The 20,699-nt window shown below is 41.0% G+C and overlaps 1 protein-coding gene across 1 annotated transcript in view; it reads right to left on the reverse strand.

Moving 5' to 3' along the window:
- Positions 1-20,699, reverse strand: part of Gk5 (glycerol kinase 5) — a 92,585-nt gene that overhangs the window by 19,667 nt on the left and 52,219 nt on the right. Inside the window, exons 7-11 of the mRNA XM_012949895.2 lie at positions 19,445-19,506; positions 19,229-19,302; positions 16,631-16,691; positions 11,643-11,769; positions 8,452-8,556 (exon numbers count right to left, since the gene is read on the reverse strand). Of these exons, the coding sequence (XP_012805349.2) occupies positions 8,452-8,556; positions 11,643-11,769; positions 16,631-16,691; positions 19,229-19,302; positions 19,445-19,506 (429 nt within the window). The remainder of the gene's footprint in view (positions 1-8,451; positions 8,557-11,642; positions 11,770-16,630; positions 16,692-19,228; positions 19,303-19,444; positions 19,507-20,699) is intronic.

Below are 20,699 nucleotides of genomic sequence, written 5' to 3' on the forward strand. Positions count from 1 at the left end.
AGAGGGGAAAAGGGAGGATGGTGGGAGGAGATTATGCTCATGGTATAGTGTCTACATGGATGGAGGCTGTCAATGAAAATTTAATAAAAGGGACCCTGTCTCAAAGAAGGTAGAGTACAGACACCTCCAGGTTGTCCTCTGACCACCACACAGGCACTATGGCATGCATGTCACACAACAAATAAATAAAATCAATGACAATTTATTAAAAAAAATTAACTACTGGGGCTAGAGAGATGGCTTAGCGGTTAAGTGCTTGCCTGTGAAGCCTAAGGACCCCGGTTCGAGGCTCGGTTCCCCAGGTCCCACGTTAGCCAGATGCACTAGGGGGCGCATGCATCTGGAGTTCATTTGCAGAGGCTGGAAGCCCTGGCGCGCCCATTCCCTCTCTTTCCCTCTATCTGTCTTTCTCTCTGTGTCTGTCACTCTCAATAAATAAATTAATTAATTAAAAAAAAAAGTTAAAAAAAATTAACTACTAAGCAAGTTTGAGGCCAACCTGGGCTACATGAGACTTTCTTTCACCCTACCCCCTAAAATGTATGTTTAAAAATTTCATGTATAAAGCCAGGCATGGTGGCGCACGCCTTTAATCCCAGCACTCGGGAGGCAGAGGTAGGAGGATTGCCATGAGTTCAAGGCCACCCTGAGATGACAGAGTTAATTCTGGGTCAGCCTGGACCAGAGTGAGACTCTACCTTGAAAAACCAAAAAAAAAAAAAAATTCATGTATAATGGCTGGGTGTGGTGGCTTTTACAATACAAACAGGAAGATCAAGAATTCAACACCATTGATATTAAGAGATATTATTGAAAGGTGTGTATTTATGTTTGCCATTTTTCTTTTTGTGGTTCCGGTTCTACCTTTGCTTTCTTCTGTTAACTAGTATTTGAGTATTGTTTGTTTTTTCCAGGTTCCTTATATGTGTGTTTTTCCTTTTCTTCAGCATGGAGGATCCTATCAAGTGTTTTCTGTAGTGCTGGTTTTGTCTTCAAATAGTCTTTTAACCTGTTTTTGTCATGGAATGTCCGATTTCTCCGTCTATTTGAATGGATAGCTTTGCAGGATAAAGTAACCTTCGTTGACAGTTCTTATCTTTTAGAACTTGGAATACATCACTCTAAGTACCTTGGAATAAACCTAACCAAGAAAGTAAAGGATCTCTACAATGAGAACTTTAAAACACTCAAGCCAGAAATTGCAGAAGACACTAGAAAGTGGAGAAACATCCCTTGTTCCTGGATTGGAAGAATCAATATTGTGAAAATGGCGATCTTACCAAAAGCAATCTACACATTTAATGCAATCCCTATCAAAATTCCAAAGGCATTCTTCATGGAAATAGAAAAAACAATCCAAAAATTCATTTGGAATCACAAAAACCCTCGAATATTTAAAATAATACTGAGCAACAAAAATAAGTCTGGTGGTATCACCATACCTGATTTTAACCTATACTACAGAGCCATAGTAACAAAAAACAGCGTGGTACTGGCACAAAAACAGACATGTAGATTAGTGGAACAGAATAGAGGACCCAGATATAAGCCCAGGTAGCCCAGGTAGCTATAGCCATATTGGTCTTGGCAAGGACTTTCTGAATACAACCCCAATTGCTCCAAAGGGTAGGCATCTTCAACAAAATCATAGAAGAAAACGTCCCCCAAATTGTGAAAGAGGTGCCAATGCAGATACAGGAATCCTTTAGAACACCAGCCAAACAAACCCTGGAAAGAACCTCTCCTCGCCCTATTATAATCAAACTACCAAACACACAAACCAAAGAAAAAATAGTGAAAGCAGTCAGAGAAAAATCAAGTGACCTACAAAGGCAAGCCTATCAGGATTACAGCAGATTACTCAACACAAACTTTAAAAGCCAGAAGGGCTTGGAGTGATGTATTCCAAGTCCTGAAAGATAACAACTGTCAACCAAAGTTACTTTATGCTGCAAAACTGTCCATTCAAATAGAGAAATAAGGACATTCCATGACAAAAGCAAGCTAAAGGAGTATTTGAAGACAAAACCAGCTCATTAGAAAATACTTGAAAGAATCCTCCATGCTGAAGAAAAGGAAAAGCACACATATAAGGAACCTGGAAAAAACAAACAATACTCAAATACTACTTAACACAAGAGACCAAAGGTAAAACCAAAAGAACTACAAAAAAATGGCAAAAATGAATACACACCTCTCAATATTCTCTCTTAATATCAACGGCCTCAATGTCCCCACCAAAATGCATAGGTTCACAGACTGGGTTAAAAAGCAGGATCCTTCAATCTGTTGCCTCCAGAAACCTACCTTTCTACAAAGCATGGACATTATCTTAAGGTGAAAGGTTGGAATATGGTGTTTCAAGCAAATGGACCTAGAAAACAAGCAGGTGTTGCTATCCTATTATCTGACAAGGTAGACTTCAGTCCAACATTAGTTAAGAAACATAAGGAAGGTCACTATATATTGATTAAAGGCACCCTCCAAAAGGAGGACATTACAATCTTAAACATATATGCACTTAACATGGGGGCGCCCAAATTCATAAAACAAACACTACTAGAACTAAGGTCACAGATAACACCAAACACAGTGGTAGTGGGTGACTTCAACACCCCACTCTCATCAATTGACAGGTCATCCTGGGAAAAAATAAACAGAGAGGCATCTGGACTAAATGAGGTCATAGAAGGAATGGACCTAACAGATATCCACAGGACAATTCATCCAAAGGCTGCAGAATATTCATTCTTTTCAGCAGCACACGGAACATTCTCTAAAATAGACCATATATTAGGGCACAAAGCAAATCTTAACAAATACAGGAAAGTTGAAATAATTCCCTACATTCTATCTGACCACAATGGAATCAAACTACAAATCCATAGCAAGAAAGGCTATACAGTAAACACAAAATCATGGAAATTAAACAACACACTACTAAATGATGAATGGATCAATGAAGAAATCAAGAAGGAAATCAAAAAATTTATAGAGTCAAATGATAATGAGAACACAATATACCAAAATCTCTGGGACACAATGAAGGCAGTCCTAAGAGGTAAATTTATAGCTTTAAGTGCCTATATTAAGAAATTAGAAAGGTCGCAAGTAAATGACCTAATACTTCACCTTAAAGCCTTGGAAAAAGAAGAACAAGGCAAACCAAAAATCAGTAGTCGGGGAGAAATAATAAAGATTAGGGCAGAAATTAATAAAATAGAAACAAACAAACAAACAAAACAATCCAAAGAATCAATGAAACAAAGAGTTGGTTCTTTGAAAGGATAAACAAGATTGATAAACTCTTAGCAAATCTGACCAAAAGAAAGAGAGAAGAGACACAAATTAATAAAATTAGAGATGAAAAAGGTATCATCACAACAGATGCCAGAGAAATTAAAAAAAATCATAGGGACATACTATAAAACCATATACTCCACAAAGTATGAAAATCTGAAAGAAATGGATGATTTCCTTGATTTATATGACCTACTATTAAATCAAGATGAGATTAATCACTTAAATAGCATGGCGATCCGAACAGTTATCAAAAATCTGGTCAGCAGATAAAGGTGCTTTCTTGCAAAGCCTAGTAGTCTGGGTTCGATTCCCCACTACCCACATAAGCCAGATGCACAAAGTGGCACGTGTGCCTGTAGTTTGTTTTCAGTGACAGGAGGCCCTGGTGACCTATTTTCTCTCTCTCTCTCTTAAATAAATAACTTAATTTTTATTTAAAAAAAAAAAAAGCCCAAGCCCAGATGGATTCACTGCTGAATTATACCAGACCTTCAGGGAAGAACTAATGCCATTGCTTCTTAAGCTTTTCCATAAAATAGAAAAAGAAGGAATCCTACCAAATTCCTTCTATGAAGCCAACATTACCCTGATTCCAAAACCAGGCAAAGATAGAACAAAAAAAGAAAATTACAGACCAATCTCCCTCATGAACATACATGCAAAAATTCTCAACAACATTTTGGCAAACAGAATACAAGAATATATCAGAAAGATCATTCACCCTGACCAAGTAGGCTTTATCCCAGAGATGCAGGGATGGTTCAACATATGCAAATCGATAAATGCAATACATTATATAAATGGACTGAAGGAAAAAAATCATATGATCATCTCATTAGACGCAGAGAAAGTGTTTGACAAAATCCAACATCCCTTCATGATAAAAGTCCTACAGGGACTGGGAATAGAAGGAACATATCTCATTATAATAAAGGCTGTTTATGACAAGCCTATAGCCAACATATTACTAAATGGGGAAAAACTGGAAGCTTTTCCACTAAAATCAGGAACAAGACAAGGGTGTCCACTGTCCCCACTTTTATTTAATATAGTACTGGAAGTCTTAGCCATAGCAATAATGCAAGAGACGCACATAAACGGGACACAAATTGGAAAGGAAGAAATCAAATTATCATTATTTGCAGACGACATGATTCCATATATAAAGGACCCTAAAGACTCTACCAGCAAACTGTTAGAGCTGATAAACACCTACAGCCATGTAGCAGGATACAAAATAAATACACAGAAATCAGTAGCATTCCTATATGCTAACAACAAACACACAGAGAATCACTCCCATTCACAACTGCATCAAAGAAAATAAAGTACTTTGGAATAAACTTAACCAAGGAAGTAAAGGATCTCTACAATGAAAACTATAAAACATTCAAATGAGAAATTGCAGAAGACACTAGGAAATGGGAAAACATCCCTTGTTCCTGGATTGGAAGAATCAATATTGTGAAAATGGCAATCTCACCAAAAAGCAATCTACACATTTAATGCAATCACCATCAAAATCCCAAAAGCATTCTTCACGGAAATAGAAAAAACAATCCAAAAATTCATTTAGAATCACAAAAACCCTTGAATATCTAAAATAATACTGAGCAACAAAAATAAGTCGGGAGGTATCACCATACCTGATTTTAACCTATACTACAAAGCCATACAAAGTAACAAAAACAGTACGGTACTGGCACAAAAGCAGATATGTATGTAGATCAATGGAACAGAATAGAGGACCCAGAAATAAGTCCACGTAGCTATAGCCAACTGATATTCGATAAAAATGCCAAAAATACTCATTGGAGAAAAGACAGCCTCTTCAGCAAATGGTGCTGGGAAAACTGGATATGTATCTGTAGAAGGATGAAAATAGATTCTTCTCTCTCTCCATGCACAAGAATTAAATCCAAATGGACTAAAGACCTAAATATCAGACCTGAAACTCTGAAATTGCTAGAGGAAAAAGTAGGGGAAACCCTTCAACACATTGGTCTTGGCAAAGATTTTCTGAATATAACCCCAATTGCTCAGGCAATAAAACCACAGATTAACTACTGGGACCTCATGAAATTACAAAGATTTTGTACTGCAAAGAACACTGAATAAAGCAAAGAGGCAACCTACAGAATGGGAAAAAAATCTTTGCCAGCTATGTATCTGATAGAGGATTAATATCTAGGATATACAAAGAATTCAAAAAGTTAAATAATAAGAAGTCAAACAAGCCAATTAAAAATTGGGCTATGGAGCTAAATAGAGAGTTCTCAAAGGAAGTAATACAAATGGCATATAAGCATCTAAAAAAATGTTCTACGTCACTAGTCATCTGGGAAATGCAGATTAAAACTACCTTGAGATTCCATCTCACCCCTGTCAGATTGGCTACCATCATGAAAACAAATGATCATAAATGTTGGCGGGGATGTAGAAAAAGAGGAACCCTTCTACACTGCTGGTGAGAATGCAGTCTGGTCCAGCCATTGTGGAAATCAGTGCAAGGTTCCTAAGATAGCTAAAAATTGATCTATCATATGACCCAGCTATAGCACTCCTAGGCATATATCCTAAGGATTCATCCTATTTCCTTAGAAGTACATGCTCAACCATTTTTATTGCTGCTCAATTCATAATAGCTGGCAAATGGAACCAGCCTAGATGTCCCTCTACTGATGAGTGGATAATGAAGATGTGGCACATTTATACAATGGAGTTCTACTCAGCGGTAAAGAAAATGAAGTTATGAAATTTGCAGGAAAATGGATGGATCTGGAAAGGATTATACTAAGTGAGGTAACCCAGGCCCAGAAAGCCAAGTGTCACATGTTCTCCCTCATATGTGGATCCTAGCTACAGATGATTGGGCTTCTGTGTGAAAAGGAAAACACTCAGTAGCAGAGGCCAGTAAGTTAAAAAGGAGATATAAAGGGAAGAGAAAGGAAGGGAGGTGGGAACTTAATAGGTTGGTATTGTATATATGTAAGTAAAGAATATATTAATGGGGGTGAAAAGGCCCAAAGTGAGGTCAAGGGAAGAGATTGAGTAAAGGAAAGGTGGAGGGAGGGCTAATCAAAATCTAAGAGGATGCAAATAAATCACATGGAATCCTCTGGTTTCAGACAATGAAACACTCAGGAGCCATAGATCATTGTTAGCAAATTTTCAGTGCCAGCGATGGGTTACATCTAGTGAGTTGTTGGCCAGGGAGGTCCCTGATGCCCCCAAAACATTATAGGCCATTGACGAGGCCCTTGGTTTCCCACCAGGAATAGATGGTAAGACCCTATTGCTGAAGACTTCACATACTTGGGCTGCAAGGCCACTGAGAAATTCTGCTGGAACTGAGCTGATGACCTCCTCCATGTAGACCAGCTGACAGAAAGCTGGAAGAAGCCATTCTACATGTAGTTCAATGGGAGGAAGAGATACCACCAGTGAAGATCCTCAACAGTAGACACTGCAAGCCTTATAATTGGCCAGATGGCCAAATGAGCCAACATGTGCAATAGTGGCATGTCTGTCATGGTGGAAACCAACTGCCCTCCAATTGGACTGGAAGCCCGCTACATGGGAGGAACACATCCCTGATACTGAAAACTTAAAACAGGAGTGTAACATCTGCTGATGTCTGGAAAAATGTATATACTATGCTTATCAAACTTCCCAGTAAGCACTTCTCTTAATATTTATATCCTTATATTAATGCTACTCTCACTTTGGGTAGAGAATCTTCTCTTTTCAGATGGCAGTGACTTTGGGATGACTCAGAAGTTATCATAGTGCTAGAAAGAAGTGACTGGAGTACTGAGTAACATCTCTATCACACCTTCCAAGGCTCAGGGTCTAATGCGGAAGAGGTGGCAGAAAGACCGTAAGAGCCAAAGGAAGGGTAGGACTCCGTACAATGTGCTCCCTCCAGACATAAAATGGCCTGTATATCCATGACCTCATAGTGCCTGACACTACCTACACAAGACCATCATAAGAGGAGGAAAAGACCATGACATCAAAATAGAAGAGAGTGATTGAGAGGGGGAGGGGATATGATGAAGAATGGAATTTCAAAGGGTTTGAAAGTAGGGGGGAGGGTATTACCATGGGATACTGTTTATAATCATGGAAAATATTAATACAAATCAAGAAAAAAATATAAAAATAATTGAGAAAAAAAACCTGTACTTAAAATATCAAAATGTTCTATAAGATTTAAAACAAGAGTCTGATAATATCCTACTTTTGGAAACAACTTAGGATTTCTTTTTTTTTTTGGTTTTTCGAGGTAGGGTCTCACTCTGGTCCAGGCTGACCTGGAATTAACTCTGTAGTCTCAGGGTGGCCTTGAACTCATGGCGATCCTCCTACCTCTGCCTCCCGAGTGCTGGGATTAAAGGCGTGCGCCACCACGCCCGGCTCAACTTAGGATTTCTTAACACATGAAAGACAAAGGAGGTCTCAGTTACTTTCAAGGAAGTAGAATCAATCTAGAGAGAACACAGAGCTTGGGGTTCTCAGCCATACTCTAAGAACCAATGATGGGTATGCTTGAAGCAACAACAAAAAAGACAAAATCTCATCAAAGAAAGAGAAGACATGAAGAACCAAATGAGAATTTTAGAAATGAAAAATATAGTAAAAAATCTGAATTCATAAGATAAGTATAAATGACAGAGAGACAGAAGGCAGAATGACAGGAATTATCCTCTCTGAGTAAGAGAGAAAAATCACTGAGGAAGGAAAAAAAGTCTTTAGTATCCCTGGGGCAAATAGAAAAGGCCAAATATTACACTCCTTTGAGTCATAGGAGTGTATACCAGAAAATCTATCTGAAAAAGAAAATTGCTATAAATATCTACAGTGGAAAAAACATCTTCAGAAAAGAATTTCTAGAAGCATGTGTAAGGCCCTGGATTGGATGCCCAGCACACCCCACCAAAAGATGTGCATGTGTGATTCCAGGCTTCAATACCTGACTTTTACCAACCCAACATCAAAAAAAAAGTCTGTATTTTCTTCTGTTACATGTCACTTTCTTTTAATGTTTCCTTTGAATAACCCATCCATTGTCTACTGATTTATAATCATGTGGATACTTAAATTCCTCAGGTCGGGCCTGTGAATTTTGTATGGAAGGCAACTTACCTAACTGCTGAGCCCATTTTATGGCAGTACCCGTGTCTCCTGCATTGCCTTCAGCTAAGCACACCACTTCTTGTCCAATTTTCCATCCAATTAATGGATAAAAGCCTGAGAAAGCAAACAAACTATGTAAGTCATTAGAGCTACTACTACAACAGAATGATACATAAAACAATTTACAAACTGTAGCCGGGTGTGGTGGCGCACGGCTTCAATCACAGCACTCGGGAGGCAGAGGTAGGAGGATCGCCGTGAGTTCGATGCCAGCCTGAGACTACATAGTGAGTTCCAGGTCAGCCTGAGCTAGAGCAAGACCCTACTTTGAAAAACCAAACCAAAAAAAAAAAAAAAAAAAAAAGTACCTAAGAAATGAGATTGTCTAATTTCAAATACCAGCCCTATCACATTTACTGGTGTGCTCTTACAAGTTTCTAACCTCTTAGCCTTGCTTTCCACAAGTGTACAATGACCTACTTCAGACAGTAGCTGCAGGAATAAATTTGATCAGTTCATAAAAGAGCACAAGCACAGTATCTGGCATATAGCAAGGTTTTTATTGGTTGTTGTTGGTTGCTTGGAGATTTTTAGTGCTGGGAATTGCAACCAGGCCCTCATGCTTGCTAGCCAGGTCATCTACCACGGAACTATATCTCCAGTCCCTAAATATTAGGGTGTTTGTTTTTTTTGTTTTGTTTTGTTTTTCAAGGTAGATTTCACTCTAGCCCAGGCTGACCTGGAATTCACTAAGTAGTCTCAGGGTGGCCTCAAACTCATGACGATCCTCCAACCTCTGCCTCCCAAGTGCTTGATTTAAGGCATACACCATCACACCCAGCTAAATACTAGTTTTTATTAGCTATAAGCAATCTGTATTTCTAGAAACAAGGCAATAAATATTTTAATTGAGAAATATTATGAACTTGGTTTACTAGAGAATAACTATGCTACTATTGTAGCTATCTGTGGTTTCCATTCAGAGTCAGAGTGCCTTAACCAAAAAAAGCCCAAGACCACAATCAATCTTTATTTTTTTAATTTGTTTATTTTTATTTATTTATTTGAGAACAATAGAGACAGAAAGAGGGAGAGAGATAGAGAGAATGGGCATGTCATGGCTTCCAGCCACTGCAAACAAACTCCAGATGCATGCACCCCCTTGTGCGTCTGGCTTATGTGGGTCCTGGGGAATCAAGCCTTGAACCGGAGACCTTAGGCTTCACAGGCAAGCACTTAACCACTAAGCCATCTCTCCAGCCCAACATCTTTATTTATTTATTTTTTTGTTTCTTTGAAGCATGACTGACCTGAAACTCACTCTGTAGCCTAGGCTATTTTCCTACCTCAGGTTTCCAAGTACAGGGATTTAAGACCCTTGTCACCATGCACAGCTAATGACCAACATTTTCTTTAAAAAAAAAATGATTTTTATTTATTTATTTGAGAGAGAGGCACAGATAGAGAGGGAATGGGTGCATCAGGGCCTCTAGCCACTGCAAATTACCCCAGACATGTGAGCCACCTTGTGCATCTGATTTACCTGGGTCCTGGAGAATTGAACTTGGGTTCTTTGGCTTTGTATGCAAGCACCTTAACCACTATGCCATCTCTCTAGCTCATGATCAACATTTTCTAAATCCTACTTTCCCAGTTAGGGAAAAAAGACCAGCTGGATAAAGGGTGAAGGCAGGAAAATTATTTTTTTTTATTTTTAATTTTATTTTATTTGAGAGGGAGAGAACTAGTGTGCCAGGGCCTCAGTCACTATAATCGAACTCCAGATGCTTGTGCCACCCAGTGAGCATGTGTGACCTTGCTTTTGCCTCACCTTTGTGCATCTGGCTTACATGGGATCTGGAGAGTCAAACATGGGTCTTCAGGCTTCGCAGGCAAGTGCTTCAACCACTAAGTCATCTCTCCAACCCAGGAAAGTGGTCTTTAAAAACAGCTTTAAGGAGCTGCAGCAATGGCTAAGTGGTTAAGGCGTTTGCCTGCAAAGCCTAAGGACTTGGGTTTGATTCCTCAGTACCCATGTAAAGCCAGATGCACAAAGTAGTGCACGCATATGGAGTTCATTTGCAGTGGCAGGAGGCCGTGGGGTGCCCATTGCCTATCTACCTTTTTTTCTCTCTCTCTCAAATAAATAAAAATATGTTAAAAAAAAACAGCTCTGAAAACTCATGTGAAGGGGAAAGAACCCAAGCTCAGGGCCTCCAGCCCTGGAGGACACAGTTCCACTATCTAGACTTCTTAGTTTGCACCTCCCCAAATTCCTACCACTAGGGAGAGCAAATTCTCAGCAGCTGTCATTAAGACTCAACATTGCCAGGCATGGTGGTACACACTCATAATAGAAGTAGGGGCAGAAAGATCAGGAGTACAGGGTCATCCTTGGCTGTATAGCAAGTCTGAGCCAGCTTAGTGAGACCCTGCCTCAAATCTACAAACCAAAAAATTTCTTAACCATGCATTGATCACTAGCTGCAACTACCCCCCAAAAAAAGTTAGCACAAAAATAATCTTCTAATGCCAAAAATAAAAATTAGGGCTGTAGCTCAGTGGCAGCATACTTGCCTAGCATGTGCAAGGCCCTGGGCTTTATTCCCAGTACCATAAAAAGATAGAAAAGTATGATTTATGGCCTAGTAAGTCTTTAATTGAAATACATCAATCCTCCAAATTTTTTTTATAGAAGCTTTATTCTTAAGAACTTTATTAGTAATTTCCTTGCACGAATGTGGTATAATTTGATCAGAATCCCCTCCCAAATTCTCATTTTGAATGCTGTTATTGATTTCTTTAAGTTAAATGGGGATTGGTCTCTATGAATAAGATATTAAAAGATTATCTCCTGGACTGAAGAGATGGCTTAGTGGTTAAGGCACTTGCCTATAAAGCCAAATAACCCAGTTTCAATTCCCCAGGACCCATGTAAGTCAGATGCACAAGGTGGCACATCTGTCTGGAGTTTGCAGTGGCTGGGGGGCTCTGGCGCACCTACTCTCTGTCTCTCTCTGTCTTTCTCTCTGCCTGTCTCTTTCAAACAAATAAGTAAATTTTTTAAAAAAGAAAATCTCTTTATTCATTTTATGTTATGTTAAAGGACTTGCCCTTAACATAAAATGAGGAAGCAACATATCACAAATATGAATATAAAAAGGGACACTTTATTACTTAGATAAATTCTAATTACTTACCTCCATTAGTTTGTTGAAGGTTGTTTCCAGTATTAATATCCAAGAAAGTTCCAGTTCCCATGGTTAACTTCACGTCTCCTGTCTGGAAGCAGCACTCTCCAAACATGGCTGATTGCTGGTCACCAACCTATGAGAAAGGTTCAACTGTAAGATACAACACCTTACTAGTACCTGCTTCCTTCTATCTCATTACCTGTCTTAAGATAGTCTCCCAATTAAATATTTATTTATTTATTTGACAGAGGGAGAGGGAGAGAGAGAGAGAATGGGTGCTGTGAATGAATTCCAGACGCATGTGCCCCCTTGTACATCTGGCTAACATGGGTCCTGGGCAATCGAACCTGGGTCCTTGGCTTTGCAGGCAAATGTCTTAACTGCTAAGCCATCCCTCAAGTCCCTGATTAAATATTTTTGATCATTTCCCCAAGTTAAAAAACAGTTGTAACCAAGTCACAGAAGTCTCTCTAGGCCCAGCTCTTTTGTGGGTAACCGATGTGCCTTAGGGACGACTAGTGGTAATCTACTACATAAATAATTTTAGAAATAGGTTAGGTGTGATGGCAAATGCCTTTACTCCCAGCACTCAGGATGTCAACTGAGGTAGGAGGATCACTGTGAGTTTGAGTGAGTACTAGGCCAACCTAGTGACAGTGAGACCCTATAAAAATATATATATATGTTGGGCATGGTGGCACACACCTTTAATCCTAGAATTTAGGAGGCCAAGGTAGCAGGATTGCCTTGAGTCTTGAGGCCATCCTGAGACTACATAGTGAATTCCAGGTCAGCCTGGGCTAGAATGAGACCCTACCTTAAAACCCTGGTCCCCAATTAAAAAAAAATAAATAAATAAAAAATAAAATAAAAAAAGCTATATAAGAAAAACATCTCTAAAGATTTGTTTGCCTGTCTCAATTTACAGAGGTTTCATTCATTAGACAGGATAACTGGTCTCAAAAGTTCCAAAAGTTCCTTTTTTTCTTTTAGTGAAAGTGAGTGGGGGGGGGAGGGGGGAGGGATAGAGAATTGGCACGTCAGGGTCTCAGCCACTGCAATCAAACTCCAGAAGCTGTGCCACCTAGTGGGTATGTAACACCTTGCTTTTGTCTCATCTTTATGTGTCTGACTTACATGGGATCTAGAGAGTCAAACATGAGTCCTTAGGCTTCACAGGCAAGCACCTTAACCATTAAAATATCTCTCCAGCCTTCAAAACTTCAGCTCCTTTTTTATTAAGAGTGATAAGGGGGCTAGGAAGATGGCTCAATGGATCAAGTTCCCTCACAACTTGGAGTACCTGAGATCCTACATAAAAGCCAGAAGCTGTGGCATGCATGCATGTGGTCTCACACATGTACACACACCTAGTAAATGAATAATTTTTTTAAAAAATAGTACTAGCATGCTTAAAATAGATGTACATCAAAACCAACCTTTCTTCAGACACTTTTTGTTAAAGGAAAAAATTTTAATTTTGTTAATATAGTTATACATACATATATAATGCTATTTAGTTAGTGTGGTGATGCAGATTCAACCCAGGGCCTCACATATGGACGGCAAGTGTTCTACCACTAAGCTACACCTTCAACCTAGTTTTTGTTTATTTTTTAATTTATTTGCACATGCGGGGCGGGGGGAAGATTCCAGTGTGTCTGGCCACTGCAATCAAATTCCTCTCTGGCTTTATGTAGGTGGCTGGGGAATTGAACCCAGGCAGCAGGATTTGCAGGCAAGTGGCTTAACTGCTGCTTCATCTCCTCAGGTCCTTTATTTTTAATGAAAGAGAGTGTTTCTTGTCTGTGTGCGCACACACTCAGAGTATATGTGTATGTGGTGTATTATATTCACATGTGTGTACAGATGGGCACATGCTATGCATGTGTATGCAGAGGCCAGAGAACTGTGCATGTTGTTTTCTGTTGCTTATCCACATACTTTGAGGTGTGTGGGCTCTCCTTCACTTCGGAGCTAACCTTTTATGTTTTGTGAGCTCCAGCAATTCTGTAGTCTCCATTCCCCTGTAGACTGGGGTACACATTCAAGCCTTGACATGGGTTTAAAGGAGTCAAACTCAGGCAGTCTCAGGCCTTCCCGACCTTCATTCTCAAGCTGCAAGCATTCTCAACCACTAAGCCACCTCTCCAATCCAATCCTGTTTTTACTTTACAGAGGCACTGCTCTGGTTTAGGCTGGCTTAGAACTCCTCTCTTGCCTCAGCCTCCTGAGTGTCTCAGTTGATGGGCATGGGCCACCACAGTTTGCTTGCCTGGCTAGTATGTGTGAGATACTGACAAACAGCACCAAGGTTTTGTTGTTTTTGTTTTTTTTTGCTTTGCTTTTTGATGTAGGGTCTCACTCTAGCTCAGGCTGACCTGGAATTCACTATGGAGTCTCAGGGTGGCCTCGAACTCATGGCGATCCTCCTACTTCTGCCTCCCGAGTGCTGGGATTAAAGGCGTGCACCACCACGTCTGGCAACCAGCACCATTTTAAAGAAGACAAGTAACAACAAAACTCATCTAAGAAACCCTTCTGATGCCAGGTGTAGTGGCACAGTCCTATAATCGCAGCAGTGAGAGCTGAGTCTGAGGCAGGGTGACTTTAAGTTACAGACAAGCCTGGCATGGTAGCCTGCATGTGCAATGTTCCACAAAGCCTACTGTGTCTGTGGTTGAGCAGCATACTCAGTTCCCAGGTGGTGGAGCCTTTGGGCCACAGAGCTTGGCTGGAGGTGTGTCACTGGGGTAAACTTTGAGGTGCAGCTCAAGCCCACTACCTAGAGGACTTCCACCCAGTGAAGTATCAAGACGTGATGTCCTGCTGTCTGTTCTTGCCATTCCCCCCCCCCCCTCCGCTCCCCATGATGAAACTTTCCTGCCCAATCAGTTAGAGGCTGGCCTGTGCTACATGAGACCCTGTCTCTAAATATGTGGAAGGAAGAGCTGGGTGTGGTGGTATATACTTATGATCCAGTAAGTGGAGCCGTAAGGATTGCCTCAAGGTCAAGGCTAGCCTCATCTACATAGTGAATTCAAGACTAGCCTAGGCTACATAATAAACCCACTCTAAAATATATATACATATATATGGTGGCTTGAATTAGATGTCTCTCATAAACTCATGTGTTCTGAATACTTGCTCCCCAGCTGATAGCAACTTTGGAGCTGCAGCCTTGCTGGGGGAGCTATATTGCTGGGGTGGACATTGAGGGTTGTTAGGCCTTAGCTTGCCAGTGTTGCTTTGGCTCACTCATTTGCTGCTGTTGTTCACCTGATGTTGGCCAGGAGGTGATGCCCAGCATCTGCTCATGCCATGTTTTCCCTCTGCCATCATGGAGCTTCCCCTCCAGTCTATAAGCCAAAACAAGCCCTTTCCTCCCACATGCTGCTTTTGGTCAAGTATTTTGTGCCAGCAACAAAAAGGTAACAACAATATACACACATATATATGCTGTGGTGGTTTGATTCAGGTGTCCCCAATAAACTTATATGTCCTGAATGCTAGGTCCTCAGCTGATGGCAATTTGGAAATTAAAGCCTCCTGGAGGTGGTGTATTGTTGAGGGCAGGCTTAGGGGTGTTACAACCAGCTTCCTCTTGCCAGTGTTTGGCACATTCTGTTGCTATTGTCCATCTGATGTTGGCCAGGAGGTGATGTCCAGCCTCTGCTCATGCCATGGTTTTCCCCTGCCATCATGAAGCTTCCCCTCAAGTCTATAAGCCAAAATAAACCCTTTTTGCCAACAAGCTACTCTTGATAGGATGTTTTCTCCCAACAATGTAAACCTGACTGCAACACATGCATGTATGCATATACACACACACACACGTGATAAAATCTTAAAAACAAAATACAGGACTTTTTTTTTTTTTTTTTTTTTTTTTACTAATCTCAAGGCATACCTTAATCTAACCCTAAACCTATAATGAGTAAATCTCACTCTGCAAATGGCCATGAGTTTGTAATCTGGGAGTTAACCTCCCCTTCCCTCACTGGCTCCCCAGATACTATGGAGACATCCATCAAGGGACAGGTGGTCTCTGCCTCCTGCTTAAGTGGCTGCATTTTTTTCTACTGAGCCTACTAATCAAGTGGTACAATGTAGGGACTTCGTAACTTCTCATCCAACTACAGAGGAGGAGTATAAGAAGTCAATGGTCCCTAAAGACGAAAAACAGCAAATATTTCATCTGGACACCAGTTCCTCTACTGGTAGATGCTTGCTAAGGGTTTTATATGATATAAATACAAATTTCTCCACTAGTTTTCATTTTTATGAGAAAGTAAGAGTGAGCGAGAGTGAGAGTGTGAGAGCAAGAGAGAATTGGCACACTAGGGCCTCCAGACAGAACAATCAAACCCCAAATGTGTGTGCCACCTTGTGTGCACGTGCCACCTTGTACGCCTGGCTTATGTGGGATATGGAGAGTAGAACATGAGTCCTTAAGCTTTGCAGGCAAGCGCCTTAACTGCCAGGCCATGTCTCCAGCCCTTCGTTGCTTTCTATTGACTTTGGCTGTTCTGATGAAACATAAGCTGAGCACTGAGAACTCGCCAGTTACTGTACAACAGTATCAAACAGAAGCCAAGGATGACTCAGAACACAGTATCTTTAGAAATTCAACAGCTTTATAAAAACAATATACGGTTGTAAATGGTACAAAGCGCTTCCATGACAGAAGACTGGACTATTATCTCCCTTACAAAGCACAGAGGAGGTGTTTACTTAGAAGCACAGGCGTAATTTAAAATGCAACAAAAGGACTATGGTTAGTGGACTTCATGCTTGCTTTTCCTTCACTGTTGGGGATCAAACCCAGAGCCTTGTGCATATTAGGCAAGAGCTCTAACACTGAACAGCAAACTCAGTCCTCATGCTTCCATTTTATTCTACCAAGGACCTTTTGTTTCTCTTACAGCTAGTCCCATAAATGTATTCATTTAGCTTTTACGAAACAAAGTGAAACTTTCATGCTTTTTACTTACCAAGGCAACGATTGGTATAGGCACACCAAATATCTCTTCATCTACTGATCCAAAATTGTGGCTTCAAATAAGATTGATTAAAAAGTCAATTATTGTGGTGGTTTGATTCAGGTGTCCCCCATAAACTTACCTATTCTGAAAGCTAGGTTCCCAGCTGATAGAGATTTGGGAATTAATACCTCTTGGAGGCAGTGTATTGCTGGGGGCAGGCTTATGGGTGTTATATTGCCAGTTTCCCCTTGCCAGTGTTTGGCACACTCTCCTGTTGCTACTGTTCACCTTATGTTGCCCAGGAAGTGATGGCCACCCTCTGCTCGTGCCATCACCTTACCCTGCCATCATGAAGCTTCCCCTCGAGTCTAAGCCAAAATAAACCCTTTTTTCCCCACAAGCTGCTCTTGGTCAGGTGATTTCTGCCAGCAATGTGGAAGGACTAAAACCTTGACATAAGCGACACCTTGCACTGCTGTAAGTACAGCTTGGTGGACTATTCTGGTCAGAGTTGAAAGACCCGAATGCAGTAAGAACTAAGGACTGTGAGGTTTGGCTTAAGAGGGTGAGAAAGAGCTTCGCCTACACAGGCTAGATGCCATTTGTGTGAGAGGGTTGCTGTTATACCCGTGTTCTGAGAACTTGTGCAGGGTTGCTTTGTGTAGAAATGGACTGGTATGAGCAGAGGGATATGGCACAGAAAAAATGAAATCTTTGGGCCAAAACTGCTGCCCATTCAGTTGCAATTGTATGAGAGATTACAACTATTGAGATTGGGCATGCATTGGAATGTCAGAAAGAATGCAGACTCTTTTGATGGGGCCTAAATGCTGGTGTGTCCTGTTCTTCAAACTCTGCTTTAGTCTCCCCTGGATTCCATTAAATTAGCACCTCGCCTGGTATTGTGGAGTATAAGAAATGCAGGAACAAGAAGGTCACTGAATTTGCAATGTGGCCTTTTGTTTTGGAAACAGCCATGGGCAGTGTAAAGCAGGTTTGCTGGATGCCTGCATGGAGGCCTGATCAAGCCATGAGGAAGAACTGTGGGTTGCACTGGAGATGCCTGAACCATGAGACGGCTGCTAAGGAAAGCTGCCAGCCCCAGATGAAGTGTTCCAGGACTGTGAGTAGCCTAACTGGAGTGGTGGAACTGGAGCTCCAAAGACTTGTTGCTGGCTAGAATTACTGGACTTGAAGATTTATTTTATTTAATTAAATAATTGATTGATTTTTGGTTTTTCAAGGCAGGGTTTCACTTTAGCCCAGGCTGACCTGGAATTCACTACAGAGTCTCAGGGTGGCCTCGAACTCACAGCAATCCTAACTCTACCTCCTATGTACTGGGATTAAAGGCATGTGCCACCATGACTGGCTTTGGACTTGAAGATTTGACAGTGACTAGAATTGTTGGATTTGGAGCTACAGAGTTTGAGGTTTTCCATGTTTAAGTCTTGTATTGTTTGAATATTTCTTTACTATGACCAATGCCATCTTTTTCAGTGTATTTATTGTGTGTCATTATGTGTTTTGGGGGGGATTTTTTGGTATTTTGGCTCAGTTAAAAGGCCTTAGAGGGCTGGAGGGATGACATAGCAGTTAAGGCATTTTGCCTGCAAAGCCAAAGGACCTAGGTTCGATTCCCCAGGACCCATGTTAGCCAGATGCACAAGGGGGCACATGCATCTGGAATTCATTTGCCCTGGCATGCTGATTCTCTCTGTCTCTCCCTCTTTCGCTATCTAATAAATAAATAAATGAAAATATCAAAAATGGCCTTGGATTATGGGGATATAACATCATTAGGATAAAAACTATGGGGACTTTTAAAGTTAGAATAATGCATTGCATTTTATATCATGTACAAATATCAGTTTATGGAGCCCAGAGGTGGAATGTGGTGGCTTGATTCAGGCGTCCCCAAAACATTTACATGTTGTGAATGCTAGGTTCCCATCTGTTGGAGATCTGGGAATTAATGCCTCTTGGAGGCAGTGTGCTTTTGGGGGTGGGCTTATGGGCATTATAACCAGTTTCCCCTTGCCAGTGTCACCCTCTGCTCAGGCCATCATTTCCCCTACCACCATGGAGATTCCCCTCAAGTCTGTAAGCTAAAATAAACCATTTTTTCCCACAAGCTGCTCTTGGTCAGGTGAATCCTGCCAGAAATGTGAACCTGACTGTAACATCTTTTCTTTTTGGTTTTTCGAGATAGGGTCTTGCTCTAGCTCAGGCTGACCTGGAATTCACTATGTAGTCTCAGGGTGGCCTTGAACTCATGGTGATCCTCCTGCCTCAGTCTCTTGAGTGCTGGGATTAAAGGCACACACCACCAAGCCCAGCTATAATAATTTTTTTAAGTTAAGTACAGCTTTGGATATCTTATTATTAAAATTCAGAAAAAAATTTTTCCCCAAATAGGGTCTCACTCTAGCCCAAGCTGACCTGGATTTCACTCTGTAGTCCCAGGTTGGCCTTGAACTCACAGCAATCCTTCTACCTCTGCCTATATATATCTATCATAAAAGCACCTCATGAATGTAATAAAATGCTTTATACCCCCCAAAAATTCAAGGATAATCCTGCAGGCTTCTATTTGATGCCAATTACCTCGTGTCCTTCACAGGAGGCAGGATGGAATGCGGGATGGAGACTATGGAGGTGATGAGCCCACTCCAGCACATCTGAATGTGGAAATACAGTGTCAGAATATGCATGTTTACACTTCACACTTCTACATGGATTTCAAAACATGTTTCATGAAATAAATATACACAAGATCTGTCTATCAAAATCAATTAAACAAGAAGAATAAAAGGTCTTTACCCTAAATGGATCAAAAAATCCAGTTGTACTGGCATTTGAAAAATCCGTGGCATATGCAGAACCTAAATTGGCATTAGAAATGACAGATTTATTATCAGATACTGTAAATCATTATCTACCCCTACCTTATAATCTAGACTTCTGTCTAACCTCAAATTTATCCCAAAATTCGTGTTTACAACAGCATGTCTTCACAACAATTTTTTTTTTCTGGGGGGTGGTAGGGTCTCAATCTAGCTCAGGCTGACCTGGAATTTACTCTGTAGTCCCAGGGTGGCCTTGAACTCACAGTGATCCTCCTACCTCTGCCTCCCAAGTGCTGGGATTAAAGGTGTGCACCACCATGCCCGGCTGTTTTGTTTTTTTTTTAAACTTTTCTCCCATTAGTTGCTTTTTTTTAAAATTTATTTGAGAGAGACAGACACAGAGAAAAAGACAGATAGGAGGAGAGAGAGAGAATGGGCGTGCTAGGGCTTCCAGCCTCTGCAAACGAACTCCAGATGCGTGCGCCCCCTTGTGCTAACGTGAGACCTGGGGAACCGAGCCTCAAACCGGGGTCCTTAGGCTTCACAGCCAAGCGCTTAACCGCTAAGCCATCTCTCCAGCCTCCAGCTGGTTTTTTTTTTTTTTTTTTTTTTTTTTGAGGTAGGCTCTCACTCTAGCCCAGGGTGACCTGGAATTCACTATGTAGAATCAAAGTGGCCTCGAACCCTCCTACCTCTGCCTCCCGAGTGCTGGGATTAAAGGCATGCACCACCATGCCTGGCACTTCACAGTAACTTCCACTTAACTTCATGAATTTTATAGTTTGCAAAAGTTAGAAAACTTTTTTTTTTAATTTTATTTATTTATTTATTTATTTATTTGAGAGCAACAGACACAGAGAGAAAGACAGATAGGGGGAGAGAGAGAGAATGGGCGCGCCAGGGCTTCCAGCCTCTGCAAACGAACTCCAGACGCGTGTGCCCCCTTGTGCATCTGGCTAACGTGGGACCTGGGGATCCGAGCCTCGAACCAGGGTCCTTAGGCTTCACAGGCAAGCGCTTAACCGCTAAGCCATCTCTCCAGCCCAGAAAACTTTTTAAAAATTTCTTTTTTTAAACATTATTTATTTATTCATTTATTTATTAGAGACAGAGAGGGAGAGACAAAGAGAGAGAAAGTGAGAATGGGCATGCCAGGGCCTCTAGCCACTGCAAACGAACTCCAGACACATGTGCCATCTTGTGCATCTGGCTAATGTGGGACATGAAGA

Source organism: Jaculus jaculus, chromosome 17 (genome assembly GCF_020740685.1).
Source record: "Jaculus jaculus isolate mJacJac1 chromosome 17, mJacJac1.mat.Y.cur, whole genome shotgun sequence".
Classification (NCBI taxonomy): domain Eukaryota; kingdom Metazoa; phylum Chordata; class Mammalia; order Rodentia; family Dipodidae; genus Jaculus; species Jaculus jaculus.